The 15,069-nt window shown below is 43.6% G+C and overlaps 1 protein-coding gene across 1 annotated transcript in view; it reads left to right on the top strand.

Annotated features, from left to right (window-relative positions):
- Positions 1–1,166: 1,166 nt before the first annotated feature.
- Positions 1,167–15,069, top strand: part of CUBN (cubilin) — a 221,950-nt gene continuing 208,047 nt past the window's right edge. Inside the window, exons 1-5 of the mRNA XM_061585684.1 lie at positions 1,167–1,285; positions 1,425–1,554; positions 7,303–7,395; positions 11,606–11,644; positions 12,532–12,633. Coding sequence (XP_061441668.1) covers positions 1,167–1,285; positions 1,425–1,554; positions 7,303–7,395; positions 11,606–11,644; positions 12,532–12,633 — 483 coding nt within the window. The remainder of the gene's footprint in view (positions 1,286–1,424; positions 1,555–7,302; positions 7,396–11,605; positions 11,645–12,531; positions 12,634–15,069) is intronic.

Here is a 15,069-nt window from a genome sequence, read left to right as displayed (position 1 = left end):
GCTTTTTGTTTCTGACTGCAGGTTGGCTTGGATTGGGGTGGATGGAGATGGCAGAAGTGATGAATGTAACTTTTAACCAGTCAAACTTGTCCTAAGCCAAAGAAGTCCACAAGAACTAGGTCTGCTTCTTCAGGGGTGGTGTGAGAGGGGAGATCTCATGGGGAAAGTTACAGATGAACTGGCAGTAAAAGCAGACTCCATGCTATAAATGTGTAGCAAACATTGGCTGCATGCACTGTAACAGTAAGCCATGGTGTAGCATTTAGAAGATGAGCCACAGTGAGCCTCAGGTTTGCATGCTGTCCCCAATACCCACTCACCCTGCTGCAACAGTGAGGAAAAGACCAGAAGCTTTCACCTCCATTTTAGGCTAACTGTAGCTTGTTGTGATGCCCAAACCTGGACACTACTGTTAGTCTAGTGTTAAGGAAACCAGCTATTGTTAGTGGAAGCAAGCCAACTTCAAACCATGGTTCTCTAGCCATAATTAAGATTAACCACAGTTTAGGGTTTGTTACTTCCAAAGGCTAAACTGTAGTTAAACTAAAATGGAAGTAGAAGCTTCTGGTCTTTGTGGCCACATTGAATGGGGAAGAGAGTGTTCTTGCAGCAGTTTGTCCTCAGAATGCTAAGCCATAGTTTTTAGTGTTATGTGTGAAATGGGCATTGTACGTGATTGTTGTCCCACAGATCAAAAGCTCTCTTTCTCTTTTTTTTAACCCAGGTGTGTTTGTTTAGGGTGGTGGGGTGGCTAAATTTCCAGGCACATCTCCACCATAGCTGGTACAGTACTTTGATATGGGTGCAAGGCAAGAAAACAAACAAACTAAGTAACGATGCCACCATCAACATGCATGAACCAGCCCAGGGAGAGGTCTTGGAAGACAGATGAGCATTATCCATTATTATTAAGAAGGATCTGCTGACATGTCCCAGGCATTGCTCTTTCAAGTCCACACTCCACCAGGCATATTGTCATTTCTGGCAAATAAATCACCCCTTTCTCTCCTAAGTTATGGATGGGTCAGAAGGGAAAAAGCTGAATAAGCATCTCTGTGAATATGCAAAGACTCCTTCCAGGGCAAAGTACACCTGACACTGGGTTAATCCTTGAAGACAGGTTTCTCTTTAACCACGGCACAGTCTGGGAAGCCTGGCAGGGAGCAATGTTGGGTTCAGCGTCTCTTCCTTGGACTTTGGTGACATTCCTGATCATTTCTGGATTAAACGATGGATCTGAGTCTACTGAGAAAAACAGACAGAAAAGGAGCATCGACCAGGAACAGTAAGTATCATTCTTGTTGCTTTCAGCTTGACTTGCTTTTTTTGGAAGAAAGCACAGATACCACACAGATTAAGCAGCTTCATGAAGCCTCTGGAAAGTGTGATCCCATGTACCATCTTCTTCCTTTCTGTTGCCCCAGGCCTCGCCTGTCCTCCGAAAGGGGCAATTTAGTGTTCTACACCGGCTCTGCCAAAAACATTGAATTCAGAACGGGATCACAGGGCAGAATAAAAGTTAATGAAGAAGACTTTGCAGAGACTTTTATTCAGGTAATCTTTTGATTTTGTTATTACATTTTTGTTTATTGGTATCTAAGACTGTTCCTTTAAATGGAGTTTAGATTCAGAGAGTTACATTCAAATAGAATGGGGTTATACTATGACCTGGGAGACCAGGGTTCAAATCCTTACATAGCCACGAACCTCACTGGGTGACCTTGGGCCAGTCACTGCCTCTCAACCTCAGAGGGAGGCAATGGTAAACCCCCTCTGAATACTGCTTATCATGAAAACCCTATTCAGAGAGTCACCATAAGTCGCGATCTATTTGAAGGCAGTCCATTTTCCATTTTCCATACATGTACACATATACACATGCACCTAATGCCATCAGTGTTTCACAAGATAGGTCTCTGTCCTGAGGACCTTACAGGCAATAACTTGACAGAGGAAGGGAGGGAGGGTTGGTTGGAAGAGCCCAGTATACAATGGCATCCAGTGCCACCATAATTTCAGATAGCAAATGTATTATTTCATTTCATTTATGGATCGCTTCCCATGAAACTTCCCAAAGCGATCAACAATAAAGTCATCAACAATGAAACCATATATAAAAACAGTTTCAAATCCAATACTGATACAGACTGGGATAAAAATCTCCACTTAAAAGGCTTGTTGAAAAAAGGTCTTCAATAGTCTCCGACAATGCAACAGAGACGGCCTGCCTAATATGTAAGGGGAGGGAGTTCCAAAGGGGAAGTGCCCCTACCTTAAAGGCCCAATTCCAATATTGTACAGAACAGACCTCCTGATAAGATGGTATCTGCAGGATACCATCCCCTAAACTAGATTAACCTGGATATATAAAGGGTGAGATGATCTTTAGGTATCCTGGTCCCAAGCTGTATAGGGCTTGTGTACACCAGTCCCAGCACCTGGAACAAAGCTAGGTAGCTAATTGGCAGCCAACAGGGCTGGCCCCAGGCATGCCGGGGCCCTTGGGCACCAGCCTGCCCTGGGCCCTGGCACCCACACGCATGCACACACCCCACCTACCTACCTACATACATACATACCAGGAGGTGAAGTGGGAGGGCGAGCGGGTCGGGGTGCAGGACGGCGGGTGAGTGAGCGGGGGGGCGGAATGGCAGGCGAGCAAGCAGGGGATGGGGGAGATGGTGAGTGAGTGGTGGCAGGGGGAAGGCAAGCAAGCGGGCAGGGGAGGGCAAGTGGGCGGGGAGGAGGGTGAGTGAGGGAGAGGGCGGGGCCATAGGGCGAACGAACGAGTGGGTAGATGGGGAGAGCGAGAGAGTGAGTGGGTGAGGGCAGGCCAGTGAGCAGGCGCGCAGCTCCCTCCCTGCGATCCGCAGTAAATCATGGAATGATTTGTTTGATGAGGTGTGCCTGGGGCCAACACTGTTATCTTTCCGGAGCCAGGTCAAGACTTTCCCCTTCTCCCAGCAATCCAACTCATGGGATGCCGGTGGAAGGGGTGCCAGTGGGAAGCTCTGTGGCACCCACTTTCTGTTTGGGAGCCGCCAGGCTGGCTAAACATCAGCTCAGTCAGGAGCTGCGTGCACAAATGGAAAAAAAAAAAGCCAGCTCTCACGAATACCCCTACCTGCCAGTAAGCGGTCCCCATTGATTTCCATTATAATTATTTTTCTTAGACTCACCTTTTTCTTGGAGTAAGTTTGGCCTGGATCAGGACCTGCAGGAGTGCTCTGAATGGGAGGTGGATGTTGTATAAGTCCCCCCCCCTCAGCTCCTCCAACAACATCCCTCAGAACACCCCCTTTTGGGGGCCTTATGCCAGCTTCCAGCTTCTGCTGGGCTGGGCTTCTGCTGGTGGAGCCCGATGGAGCCGGGAACCTGCTGGCTCAGCTGGGGGTCTGTCATCTTCAACACCCCTCAGCCCAGAATAAATACAAGTTGGATTTCATCCTAACTTCCCATCTAAATCACCCTAGATGTCCTTCAATTAATTTGCACCCCATTGCAGATCACTCTCAAACTGTTCCTTTTCCATTCATTTACCCTTCCCCCAAATTAATTTTTCAACAGATCATGCTCCAGATCAATTCAACCCCCCTTCAGTTTTCTAGAAATCTAGATAAAGTTGTCTTAAATTAATTCCCCTTAGCTAATATCCTATCCAATATAATTAAGATCAGCCTCCAATTCAATTTCCTCTGAATTCATTACCCACCCAGAAACACTTGAGACACACAGAAAAAGGTTTGGGGTCCATTCTTCATGGGTCCACATCTAGCAGCATCCCTTATTATTTGTTTGTTTATGTAGCACTTTCAGATGCACATGGCACTGTCCATAAAATAAAACAATAAAAACAAGTCCCTGCCCCAAAAGGCATACAGTCTAAATGCTGCTATCCTGCTACCAAGAGTAAGAAAAACAGAATTCCTTCTTCAAGGTTGTTATATTTTTGTGGGTTTTTTTTTTACCAAAATCATTTAAATAATACAGAAGGAATCCAGAGATAAAAGATCCTGATAACATTTTGCTGAGCAAACTGAATGGAAACTGCATAATTTGAGGAGAAAGGAACAGAGAGGTTTGTCTTCCTGGTTCAGGCCCTTGAATGTAACAGAGGCAGCAACACTAACACTGCTGCTGCTGGGAGTTTAAAGAGGCCCCGCTGTGTCACACCCATTATCACACAAGATGGTGGGGTGGGGTGTTGACACCCCCCTGCCATCTTGGGTGATGGGAAGCATGTGTGTGCAGCACACTGATGTGGCAACACAGGAGGTGGTGCAGCCAGCCTGTACTGGAAGCAACGGGGGTGCTGCCTGGGAGGGTGGCTCCCGCTCCATGATCTGCGCCAGCATCGGGTCGTGGGTCACACACTCTGTGATCCAATGCTATTGGGGATTGCGGAGTGGGAGCTAAACCTGCCCAGCTCCAGCAGCAGGGCCCCCTGTGAGCCATAGGGGCTCTCAGCCAATGCCCAACCTGGCCACCTGCCTGAGCCAGGCCTGGTCACTGTTGGCCCTGTAGCACTGGGCAAGGAGGAAGATGGGCTGAAAACTACAGTTACCTGGCTCTGTCTGTCTTGGGCTTTGGCTCCACCTCCTGTTGGTTTCCCTTTTTCTTCTCTACCAATCCCAATAGGCACCAGCCACCACTGCATAAGGCCATTGAAGTCGGAAGGTGGTAAAGGAAGCATGAGGTGGCAGGTGGTCCAGACCATGCAAACCATGTACTCAGACTGCACGCGCACTTACCTATTTGTAGCAGAAAAATGTAGTCTTTCTCAATATAGAATCATTCATGCTTGTCCACAACATATTGCTTTCAACCTGGATTGATTGTAGATCCTGCCTCCAGATGGGTGGGTGTGATTATTTGATTTGTATTTGGAAACCCTCCCCTTCATTAGATTACGTGTTTGAAAAATCTCACCTTGTGATCTTATGCTCACCCACAACAACATTGGGCAGGTGTGGATTCAAACCCCTCCGTCATTGCTGGGACTGCCTACATCTGTTTTCAGATGGTCACTGTGGGGTAATGTAGACTCAATTTGCAATAAGCTTTTATTTTTGGAATGAAACCAGTTTGTCAAGAGTGTTCGGGGGATAAAAAAAATGCAATAGGTCTAGAATGGGTGTGGACTAGGTAGAACACAGAAGAACCCAGTCTCCATTGATTGTAGAATAAAGTGCTTTGTGTGTGTGTGTGTGCTCTTTAAAACATGGTCTTTAAAACACGCAAGCACATTAGTCCAGAATCTACTTCTGCTTCCCATTTATCCTGATGTTATCCCATTTGTCTAAAGTATCATACGTTCTAATTTTTATTTTTTTACTACCCTTGATAGCTGCTGTCTGTCTTATGAGGAGATGAGTGTGGCTGATTACATGGCCATAAATCGAGAGTTTATATAACAATTAAAAGATAATCATTTTATAGTACATAATGTATGCCTTATCTTGTTGAACTTCATAACAGCAACATCATATTGTAGATGGTTAGTCTGTGAGAGCAAGAACAGAAATATACTAATACATATATAATGCTAGTGCTGGAGTATTAATCTCTCCCTATTTCTTGAAAGTGTTGATGATTAACAAGGCTGCCATTTCATCCCCACTTAATAAGAGTGTCTCATTCTCACTACTGCTGTTCACTTGCTTGCTCCCCTGTGGATCAAAGGGAAGGGGCAGGTGTGCAAGGAAGCAGGAAGTGATGTTGCAGAAGAGCACCAGCAGAGGCGCTTGGTGGTGGCCTCCCTGCAGAAACATGGACATTTGCAGGTGTCCAACCATGCCAATTGATGGTGCCAGGCCTGGAGCTCAGCCACACTGTCACAGGTTTCAAAATCTGCACTTTTGACCAGGGTGTGGGGAGAGGATACTGTGAAAATTAAACCTGTTTCACTACTTTTTGCCCCCTTCCTCAACACACAAACAAGGGCTCACATGAATTGATGCATGAAACCACTAAGAACTTCAACAACTGCAGCAGCAACAACAAAGCAAACTCAAAAGGGCCTGGCTGCATAACTGAGAAGTCATTCATCCCATTCATCTAATCTGTTCCTTTCCTCAGCCTATCCACCTGTTGATATCCCTGGCTTTGCCCTCTTAACCTCAGCCACACTTACAGTGTTAAAGGGTAAGGGGGAACTGCAGCATGGCTATCCCCCTGCAGCAAGCCATTCTCTCCTTACCACCTTGCACTGTTAGGAACAGGACAGTGCACCATTGGTGCTGGAGCATGTTTCTCAGAATAGCATCCAAAGGCAGTAGCAGTCCATGTGGTATGCAGAACCACTCTCCCCAGAGGTGAGGTAATGGCAATGTTAGGACTGTGTAGGTGCATTGCTGCTGTCAGTCCAGTGCTCCTGCTGGTGCATTCACACACAGCCCTGACCTCGCTGCAGTCCGTCCCCAGCTCCATCCCCAGCTTTATGGAATCAATCCATCTCTTGTCTGGTCTTCCTTTTTTTCCACTCCCTTCTGTTTTTCCCAGGATTATTGTCTTTTCTTGTGAATCGTGTCTTATTATTATGTGTCCAAAGTACAATAACCTCAGTTTCATCATTTTAGCTTCTAATGATAGTTCTGGTTTAATTTGTTGTAACACCCAATTATTTGTCTTTTTCACGGTCCATGGTATCTGCAAGACTCTCCTCCAACACCACATTTCAAATGAATTGATTTTAGATCCCCTTTTTTCACTGTCCAACTTTCACATCCATACATAGAGATCGGGAATACCATGGTCTGAACGATCCTGACTTTAGGATCATTTCCAGCCTGTAGGCCTGCCCATTTGGTGCACAAGGCCATTTAGGCCAAGCCACACCCACCTACCCGACACCTGATGTCATATTTGATGTTAAGTGTGGGTCAAGTAAAGACTCAAGAGGGCCAAAGTGACTTGCATGGCACTATGCAAGTTCTGACAACCAGTATGATAGGAACATAGGAAGCTGCCTTGTACTCAGTCAGACCATTGATCCATCTAGCTCAGGGTTGTCCACTGATTAGCAGTGGCTCTCCAGGATTGCAGGATTGGTTCTTTCCTAGTCCTACGTGGAGATGCTGGGGATTGAAACTGCGACCTTCTGCATTCAAAGCAGTTGCTTTACCACTGAGCTACAGTCTTTGTAGCGAAAGTGTTTTGTAGTTATTTGTGTTGTGTTCTTTGTAGCCAAAGTGTTCTGTTTTTATCATTCTGCTTATGGATTTCTGAAAACATCTCTAAAAACGCATTTATTCCCTGCACTTTTAAGCACACTAAAACTGTTCTTTTCTTTTTTAAAAATAGATCAGAAAGAATAAAGATGAGATTCAAGAACTGAAAAGAATTGCTAGCATCCCTCAGAATGTTTCCAGTCAGATCACCCAGCTACATTCTAAGGTAAGTCTTTTTTTAATATTATTAAATTGCAAATGTATTAAGGAAAAGAAGGGAAGAAAGAGAGAGAAAAGAAAAAAACACAAGGAAAGAAAGAAAAAACAACAATTGTCAGTGCCCATTAACAATACAATACATTATCAGTACATCTTTCTGAGTTTACACATACTAAGGTTGATATGTCTCCAAATGTCTGAATAGGTGTCCAAGCGAAGTTAGTGTTGATAGAAAGTACATTCAAATACAGCAAGGGTGTTAAAGTCTTCAGACCATTGCACAATAGATGGTGGGTATTTATCCTTCTAGGCTCAAAGTATAAATCTCTTAGCTACCATAAGGGCACATAAAATCCATTCTTGTTGTCCTGCCATTAATTCCCATACAACAGGTATATAATTTAAAAGTACATGAACACCTGCATATTTCAAGGATACAGATAACAGCTTCAGACTAAAGAGAAAAAGTCACTGGACATGCCCATATCATATGCCTCCAGCACTGCATTGCAAGCATCTATCTGAGTTAGACAGTGGTTTCCTATAGAGACATTATGGTGTCCAGTATACCCAAAATACCACTTTTTGCTGAATCACTCTCAATTTTAAATCGAAAGAAACATTTCATATGAATTCTAAAGCAATTTCCCATTGTTTAGGTTGTATATAACATATTGTAAATCTGTGTTTCATTTTTCCCTATATTCCTGAACTTCTACTTTACATGCTTCCAGCAGACATTTCTAAACAATAGTTATGGGTTTCATTTTCGATGAAGATCCCATTATTCCTTCCAGCAATTTAGGGGATGTTGAAGCACTCAAAGCAGACATATCATAGATGCACACCAACAGGTGTTGCCATTGAAAATATTGCTATTTAGCACTCACTGGTAAATAATAATAATAATAAACTTTAATTTGTTAGTCGCCTATCTGTCCAATTTTTGGACACTCTAGGCGACTTACAGCATCAACAAATACAATATACAATTCAATAAATATATTACACACTACAATAAATAACCATATTCATCAATTTAAAACTAGCATCAAAACATCAGTTAAAAAATTACAACTAATCTAGCTCGAATTCCTGTAGGCCTGCCTGAAGAGCCAGGTCTTTAACGCTCATCGAAAGCTCATCAGGGAGGAGGCATGTCGAAGATCGTAGGGGAGGGAATTCCAGAGGGTGGGAGCCACTACTGAGAACGCCCTCTTTCTGGTCCGCACCAGCCGAGCTGTTTTGGCCGGTGGGACCGAGGGGAGATCCTGCGTGGCTGATCTTGTAAGGCGGCTCAATTGGTATCTAAACCGCAATGTAGAAAATAGCAAAAATTCTCCATCTGCTCCTATCAACTGATCTAATGCATAAATCCCACAATCTCTACCCATTTCTTCCTCAAAAAGTTTTGCCTCTCTATCTTCAAATCTGGGTTACTCCATAAAGTTATTTAGGCATGAGTGTATGGAGTAAAAGTGTATGGATCAAACTGTAACTGATGAAACATATACACCATGGCTCTCTGGTCACTGAGACTGAAAGTGGTATAGCTGCTTTTCTTTACATATCTAGACCACAGTGCTCCCATCCAAAAAGAGGTGCTAAGTAAGCCATCTCTAACATTTATTTATTTATTTATTAAATGTCTATCGCACCCTTCCTCCTAGAAGGACCACTGGGTGTCAAATTACCCTTGCTGGGGTATTCACAGAAAAAGAGACTTGCACATCATACATGTGCGCTGACAGACATGCCGTATGGTGTAGACTAATGTTTGGAAAATTAAAGAATTTCAAAAAAATTATACACAAACGTATCTTCAGTTCTGTACCATGTGGAAAAAAATTGCCAGCCTTCTCTGCCATGAATGTGGTGAAGTGGTTAGAATATTAGGTTTTGACTGGGGAGGAGACCCTGGTTTAAATCCCACCCAACCATGAAGCTCATCAGATAACCTTGGGCTAGTCACTATTTTTCAGCCCAATCTGCGTTGCAGGGTTGTTGTGATGAAAAAAGGAAAGGGGGAAGCCATATATGGTGCCTTAGGCTCCTTGGATAAAACAAAAGGGTATACATGTGATAAAGTTATATATCCTAGTTGAGAATCCTGCACTTTAAACCCCATGAACAGGGCCCATGGTAATACTTTCAAAAGACTTCTGGATATCCTTGGCACAATCCTGTTGATGCCCCCGTGATGCCTTCCCTGCACCACTGATGCATCCCACCCTTAACCTTCTCTATATGGCAGCACTGCAGTCTTCTCCTCCCCCTCCACAACCCCCATCCCCTCCTCTCCCCCCTGACACCACTCTTACATTAGAAAATATATTCTTCATTGTTACGATCGCAGCTGCACTGGTGGCTTCTCCATCATCTCTGGCACCTGGTCTCTGAGGGGAAAAAAGTGCAGGCATTCTGGACCAGGTGTTGGGGAAATGCTTGCACCACCACTGCTACAGTGCTAGAAATATTTTTTAAAGTTTGATTTTTAAGCTTTTTTTAAAAAAAGCCTTTCTAGCTGCCATGAGAAGCCACATTTTCCTGGCCACCTTACCCAGAGTGCCTGGCTCTAAGAAGGACAACCTTGACTCTTTGTCAGAGTGGAGGTGAGACATGGAGGAGGAAGGTGGAGGATGTAAACTGAGTTTGGCTCCCAAGCAAAGTGGACCATGGTGTCTGCACACTGGCATACAGTCAGCAGGTTGGGCCAATAAGAGGGCCTTGAGTCCTGGGGCCCTCAGCCAGTGCCCGAACTGACCGACCCCTGCATTGATTACATATGTGAGAGATCTTGTTGGATGAGCTGCATAACCTAGAAAACAGAATGCTACATATGCTTTTTAATTCATGCATGAGTGCTTAACTCATGTTTTAAGGCTGGGCTGACAGCCATGGAGAGTGTTGGAGGACACAGCTGTGCGTACCATGTGGCTGTCCTTGCATCCCCTAAGCTATCCTGTTGTGCTCAGGACACTCTCCCATCACTAGTGTTGAAATAAGATTCAGCTTCCTGTCTGTTCAGCTTCTGTATATGGAATGGATGGTGCCATCTTGTTCATTGACTGAGGCAGCGAAATGCCTTGTACTAGCCCCAATCTTGCTACTGATCCCAGTTTTGTAGGTATCCAAGTATAGTTCAGTTCGTTTCTATTTTAAGCAATTTTGAATTATTTGGCATTAACTTAAGTTGTACTCATTTTTGGAAAATGTTGTGCAAATATGGGGGAAAAGACTTCATAAATATAAAAAACATAAAATGTGTACTTTAATGTGTAACCCACAATCCAGTGGTCCAAAGTTTTTGCTTTGAGTTTAGATCACATAAGCACTGCTCTGTATTTGATATGCATTTTATTTTTCTAGGCTTGTTCCTGAAAGAATTCAGTGATGAATTCATTCTTGACATCAGTGGTTTGGCCTTGGGAAAATATTTCATAGACTAAGGGCTTATTAAGAGGCAAATATAAGTTTTTCAGTCTGACCATGCATGATTTTGTGAAATTTACAAGACCCACTCAGGACAAATGTTTCTTTCATCAGCCACTCATTTAGGATATGTGACACAGAACCATGGGGTGTAGCGGTGTAAGAAATCCAGGGACAGGATCATGAAAGTTGTTAATGATTACAGAGTGCTACCTACTAACAAAAATTAAATCATGTTTTGTAAACCTAAGGAAAATGCCTTTTTACATTTTAGCATTAATAAGTTCATATCGCATTACTTGTGAAGTTTGAATTAACCTTTTGAAAATAATCCTTCCCTATTTAGTTTGACAATTTCCTGCTTCTTGAGTGTTTTGAAGGTGATGGCTCTTCATCAGAGATTGGAGAATGTGTGTGTGTGTGTGATGGAGCAATAGGAGTGTGTATAACTGAGTGACAAACAGCAGTTGAAAGAGAAAGATATGTGAGTTCGCTATTGGCACCTCAAGAGCACAAGGTCTCTCTGGAGATGTGATGTAGGACAATGGATCTGCTGTCTTGTAGGAATTGTCTTTCCAAATGTTACAAAGATCTTCCATGTGCTCTCATCCAAGAAAACCAGATCTGGGTAGACTTGCCCGAAAATGGCAGTGGGGAGCACACAACAGTATTGAATGTATTTGCTCTTTGAAAATTCATTCTTCTTAGTGTGCCCAATGTGTCTGAATACAATGTATCGTTATCATTCTAATTTCCAGATGTTTGCCTTTACATTTCTGTTGCAGATTGTGAATATCGAAGGCAGACTTCAAAGCCTTGAGCAGGTGAGCAATTTTATGGAATCAGACAAAGTGTTTTGCAGTCACAAATCTAAACAATGTAGCAAGACGAAATGCATTCAGTCCTGGTCTATATGTGAATGTATCTTTAAAAAGTGGTGGTGTCAGTGTAAGCTGGTACATTAGGGTGAATGGGGTGCTGCCCCACCAACCTCAGTCTGCCCTCACCTAACTGCCCCTACCTGCCTTCCTAATTACAACCAGTCCTGGGATGGCCCTGCCTATCAGCATTCCCCTGCTTAGTCTCAGTGTTGCCCTTGTAGAACTCAGCAGGGAGGAGGAAGATGGGGGAAAACTAGAATTAGTTGCTTCCACCTGTAATTGGCTCTGGCTCCACCTACTTTTGGCCTCCTGTTTTACATCCTTCCTCTCCCAATGGGCACCAGCCGCCACTGGGTGGAATTGATGGCATGAAGATAATACAAATAAAATTCAACGGGTGGAACTATTCAACTAAGTCCTACTCAGAATAGATAAACCCATTAAAATTAATGAACCTCTCTTAGTTATGTCCATAAGCTTCAATAGGTCGACTTAGTTGAATACCACCTAATGTTTCTTATTTCTGAAAAACAGAATTTCTATTGATAGCGCAATATTTATTATTTGATTTATAGCCCGCCCTTCCTCCCAGCAAGAGTCCAGGGCAGCAAACAGAAACGCTAAAAACACTTTAAAACATCATAAAAAGACCTTAAAATACATTAAAACAAAACAACGTTAAAAACATTTATTCTCTGAATTGGCTGTTACCTACTACGTAAATAGATCCAAGTCTTTTACAACCTCTGAAGGTTATTTAAGAAGGACTGTGCCAATGAAGTAACATAAACACTAAGTGAATGAGCTTATTTTCCCCTTGTTTGTGACAGACCTTCTTGAGAAAAGCCTGTAACAGCAATCCCTGCCACAATTCTGGAACCTGCATAAATTTGCTGGATGCCTTCTTCTGCATTTGCCCCAACAACTGGCAGGTAAGGTAGTCACTAAATCTTTCCATTTATGCAATAAACTGTTATCATATACTGTTAAAGTGTCAATTGCTTTTATTGAGACTGCAAAGCACTGTATGTTTATTGTATTTTATTCTGTATTTTATTTTATTTTTTGTATTTATCTATTGTATTTTTGATCTACTGACTGTATTAAATAGAAATAGAAATACGATTTATGCAATATGGAAAGTGCAATCAGTGCTACCACCATCATCCAGAAAGGACCTGATCTTATATCTGGGGAATCAATGCAGTTGTTCATAGAAGGGTGTAAAAAAATAATCCAAACAATGCAAAAGGAAGAACAATTCAACAAAAGGAAGGGCTGTAGCTCAGGGGAAGAGGATCTGCTTTGCTTACAGAAGGTCCTAGGTTGAATCACTAGGATCTCCAGGTAGGATGGGGAATGTCCCCTGACTGAAACCCTAGGAAACCAGTATCAGTCAGTGTACTGACCTAGATAGACCAATGGTCTGATTACCAAATAAGGTAGCTTAGAACATAAGAACTTAAAAAGAGCCCCACTGGATCAGGCCAAAGGTCTATCTAGTCCAGCATCCTGTTCTTAAAGTGGCCAACTGGATGCCCATGGGAAGCCCACAAGCAGACCAAGTGCAACAGCACTCTCCCCACTTGCAATTCCTGTCAACTGACATTCAGAGGCATATTGCCTCTGATAGTGGAGGCAGAACATAGTAATCATGGCTAGTAGCCACTGATGGCCTTATCTTTCATTAATTTCTCTAATTGTATTTTAAAGCCATCCAAGTTGGTGGCCATTGTGAGGCGTCCTTCCCTGGCTCTCCCTGTCAGGTTCCTACCTGCTCGTGGTTACTGCCTGTCTCTAGGCACCACCAGGGACTCCACCAGTCCGGACTGTCCTTTATTTTATTTTTTCTCTCCCCGCTCTAGCACAGATCTCAACAGATCCCCCTGCTAGGCAACCACCAGTCACGTCCTAATACTAGTATTCCCAGAGACTCTGAATACTGGTATTGTTATTCTCTTCACCGCTGCCACCATTTGTTACAGTTCCTCTTCAGCCTTGGTCATTACCTTACCCTCCCTTCTGGTCTGTGAAACCCCAGTCAAGGATCAGGCCTTTGGTAAACTAAATTAAGTATTTATTAAAGATAACAAAGCTAACAAGATTAACAAGATTTCTTCTTAAAGCACATAAGCATATGGTTTTACTCAATACTAATCCGAACTCCACCTCCCTCCTTCTCCACTCTCTCCTGTCAAACAACTCTCTAAACCCCACCAAGCAACCCACTCAGTTCTCTTCTTCCCCCCCTGATTCCACTCTCACTCTTCCTTTTATACGTTCAGCCATTTTAAACACTCAGCCAATCATCTCGCATTCTACTGCCCATTCACTCCCCCTCTTTCACTCCACTTACCATGTATCTTCTAAACAACAACACTTACCATATATACATTAATATAGGAACATCACATTTCCCCCCCCCCCTAAACAACAGCAGAGTATTATTCCTGTTCCAGGGTTTATACGTCACATTAACAAATAAAAGTCTCTATGGGGAAAATGTCTTTCTTTGTTCCTCCGTCTGGTCACGTCACCACAGTCCCAGCCACTTGCCTGGAAAGTCCATCGGCCAGTACATTGTCCTTGCCTTTTATGAACTGGAAGTCCACTTGATAGTCCTGTAGGGCACAGGACCACCTCTGCAGCATAGTGTTATGGTTTTTCATAGTCTGCAACCATAACAAGGCCCGCTGATCCGTAGTCACTGTGAATCTTCGTCCCCACACGTATGGGCGCAACTTGTTCAGTCCCCACACGACCGCTAGGCACTCCTTCTGGACCGACAAATAGTTTTTCTCCCTCGGCGTCAGCTTGCGACTCAGGTATGCCACTGGATGTCTGGTGCCTTCTCTCTCCTGTAGCAAGACGACTCCCAGCGCGAGGTCCGACGCATCTGTAGCCATGATGAATGGTTTCTCATAGTCTGGTGCTATTAATATGGGTCCTTGGCACAAGGCTTGCTTCAGTAGATCAAAAGCCTTCTGACATTCATCCGTCCATACCACACGCTCAGAACACTTCTTCTTTGTTAATTCATGCAAGGGGGTTGCTATTTCCCCAAAATTTCTCACAAACTTCCTATAAAATCCAGCCACACCCAGAAATGCCCTTACTTGTTTTTTGGTTAAGGGGATCGGCCACGCTTGTATTGCCTCCGCCTTGTTCCATAAGGGGGTGATTTTCCCACTCCCCACCTTATGTCCTAAATAGATTACTTCCTTTAGTCCAAACTGGCATTTCTTAGCTTTTATTGTGAGGCCTGCTTTTCTTAAGGCCTCCAATACTGTTGTCAGGTGTTGGACATGCTCAGGCACCGACTTGCTAAAAATGGCCACGTCATTGATATAGGCCACTGCAAAATCTGA

The sequence above is a fragment of the Rhineura floridana genome, chromosome 10, assembly GCF_030035675.1.
Source record: "Rhineura floridana isolate rRhiFlo1 chromosome 10, rRhiFlo1.hap2, whole genome shotgun sequence".
Taxonomy (NCBI): domain Eukaryota; kingdom Metazoa; phylum Chordata; class Lepidosauria; order Squamata; family Rhineuridae; genus Rhineura; species Rhineura floridana.
This window is presented reverse-complemented; position numbering and strand designations above follow the sequence as displayed.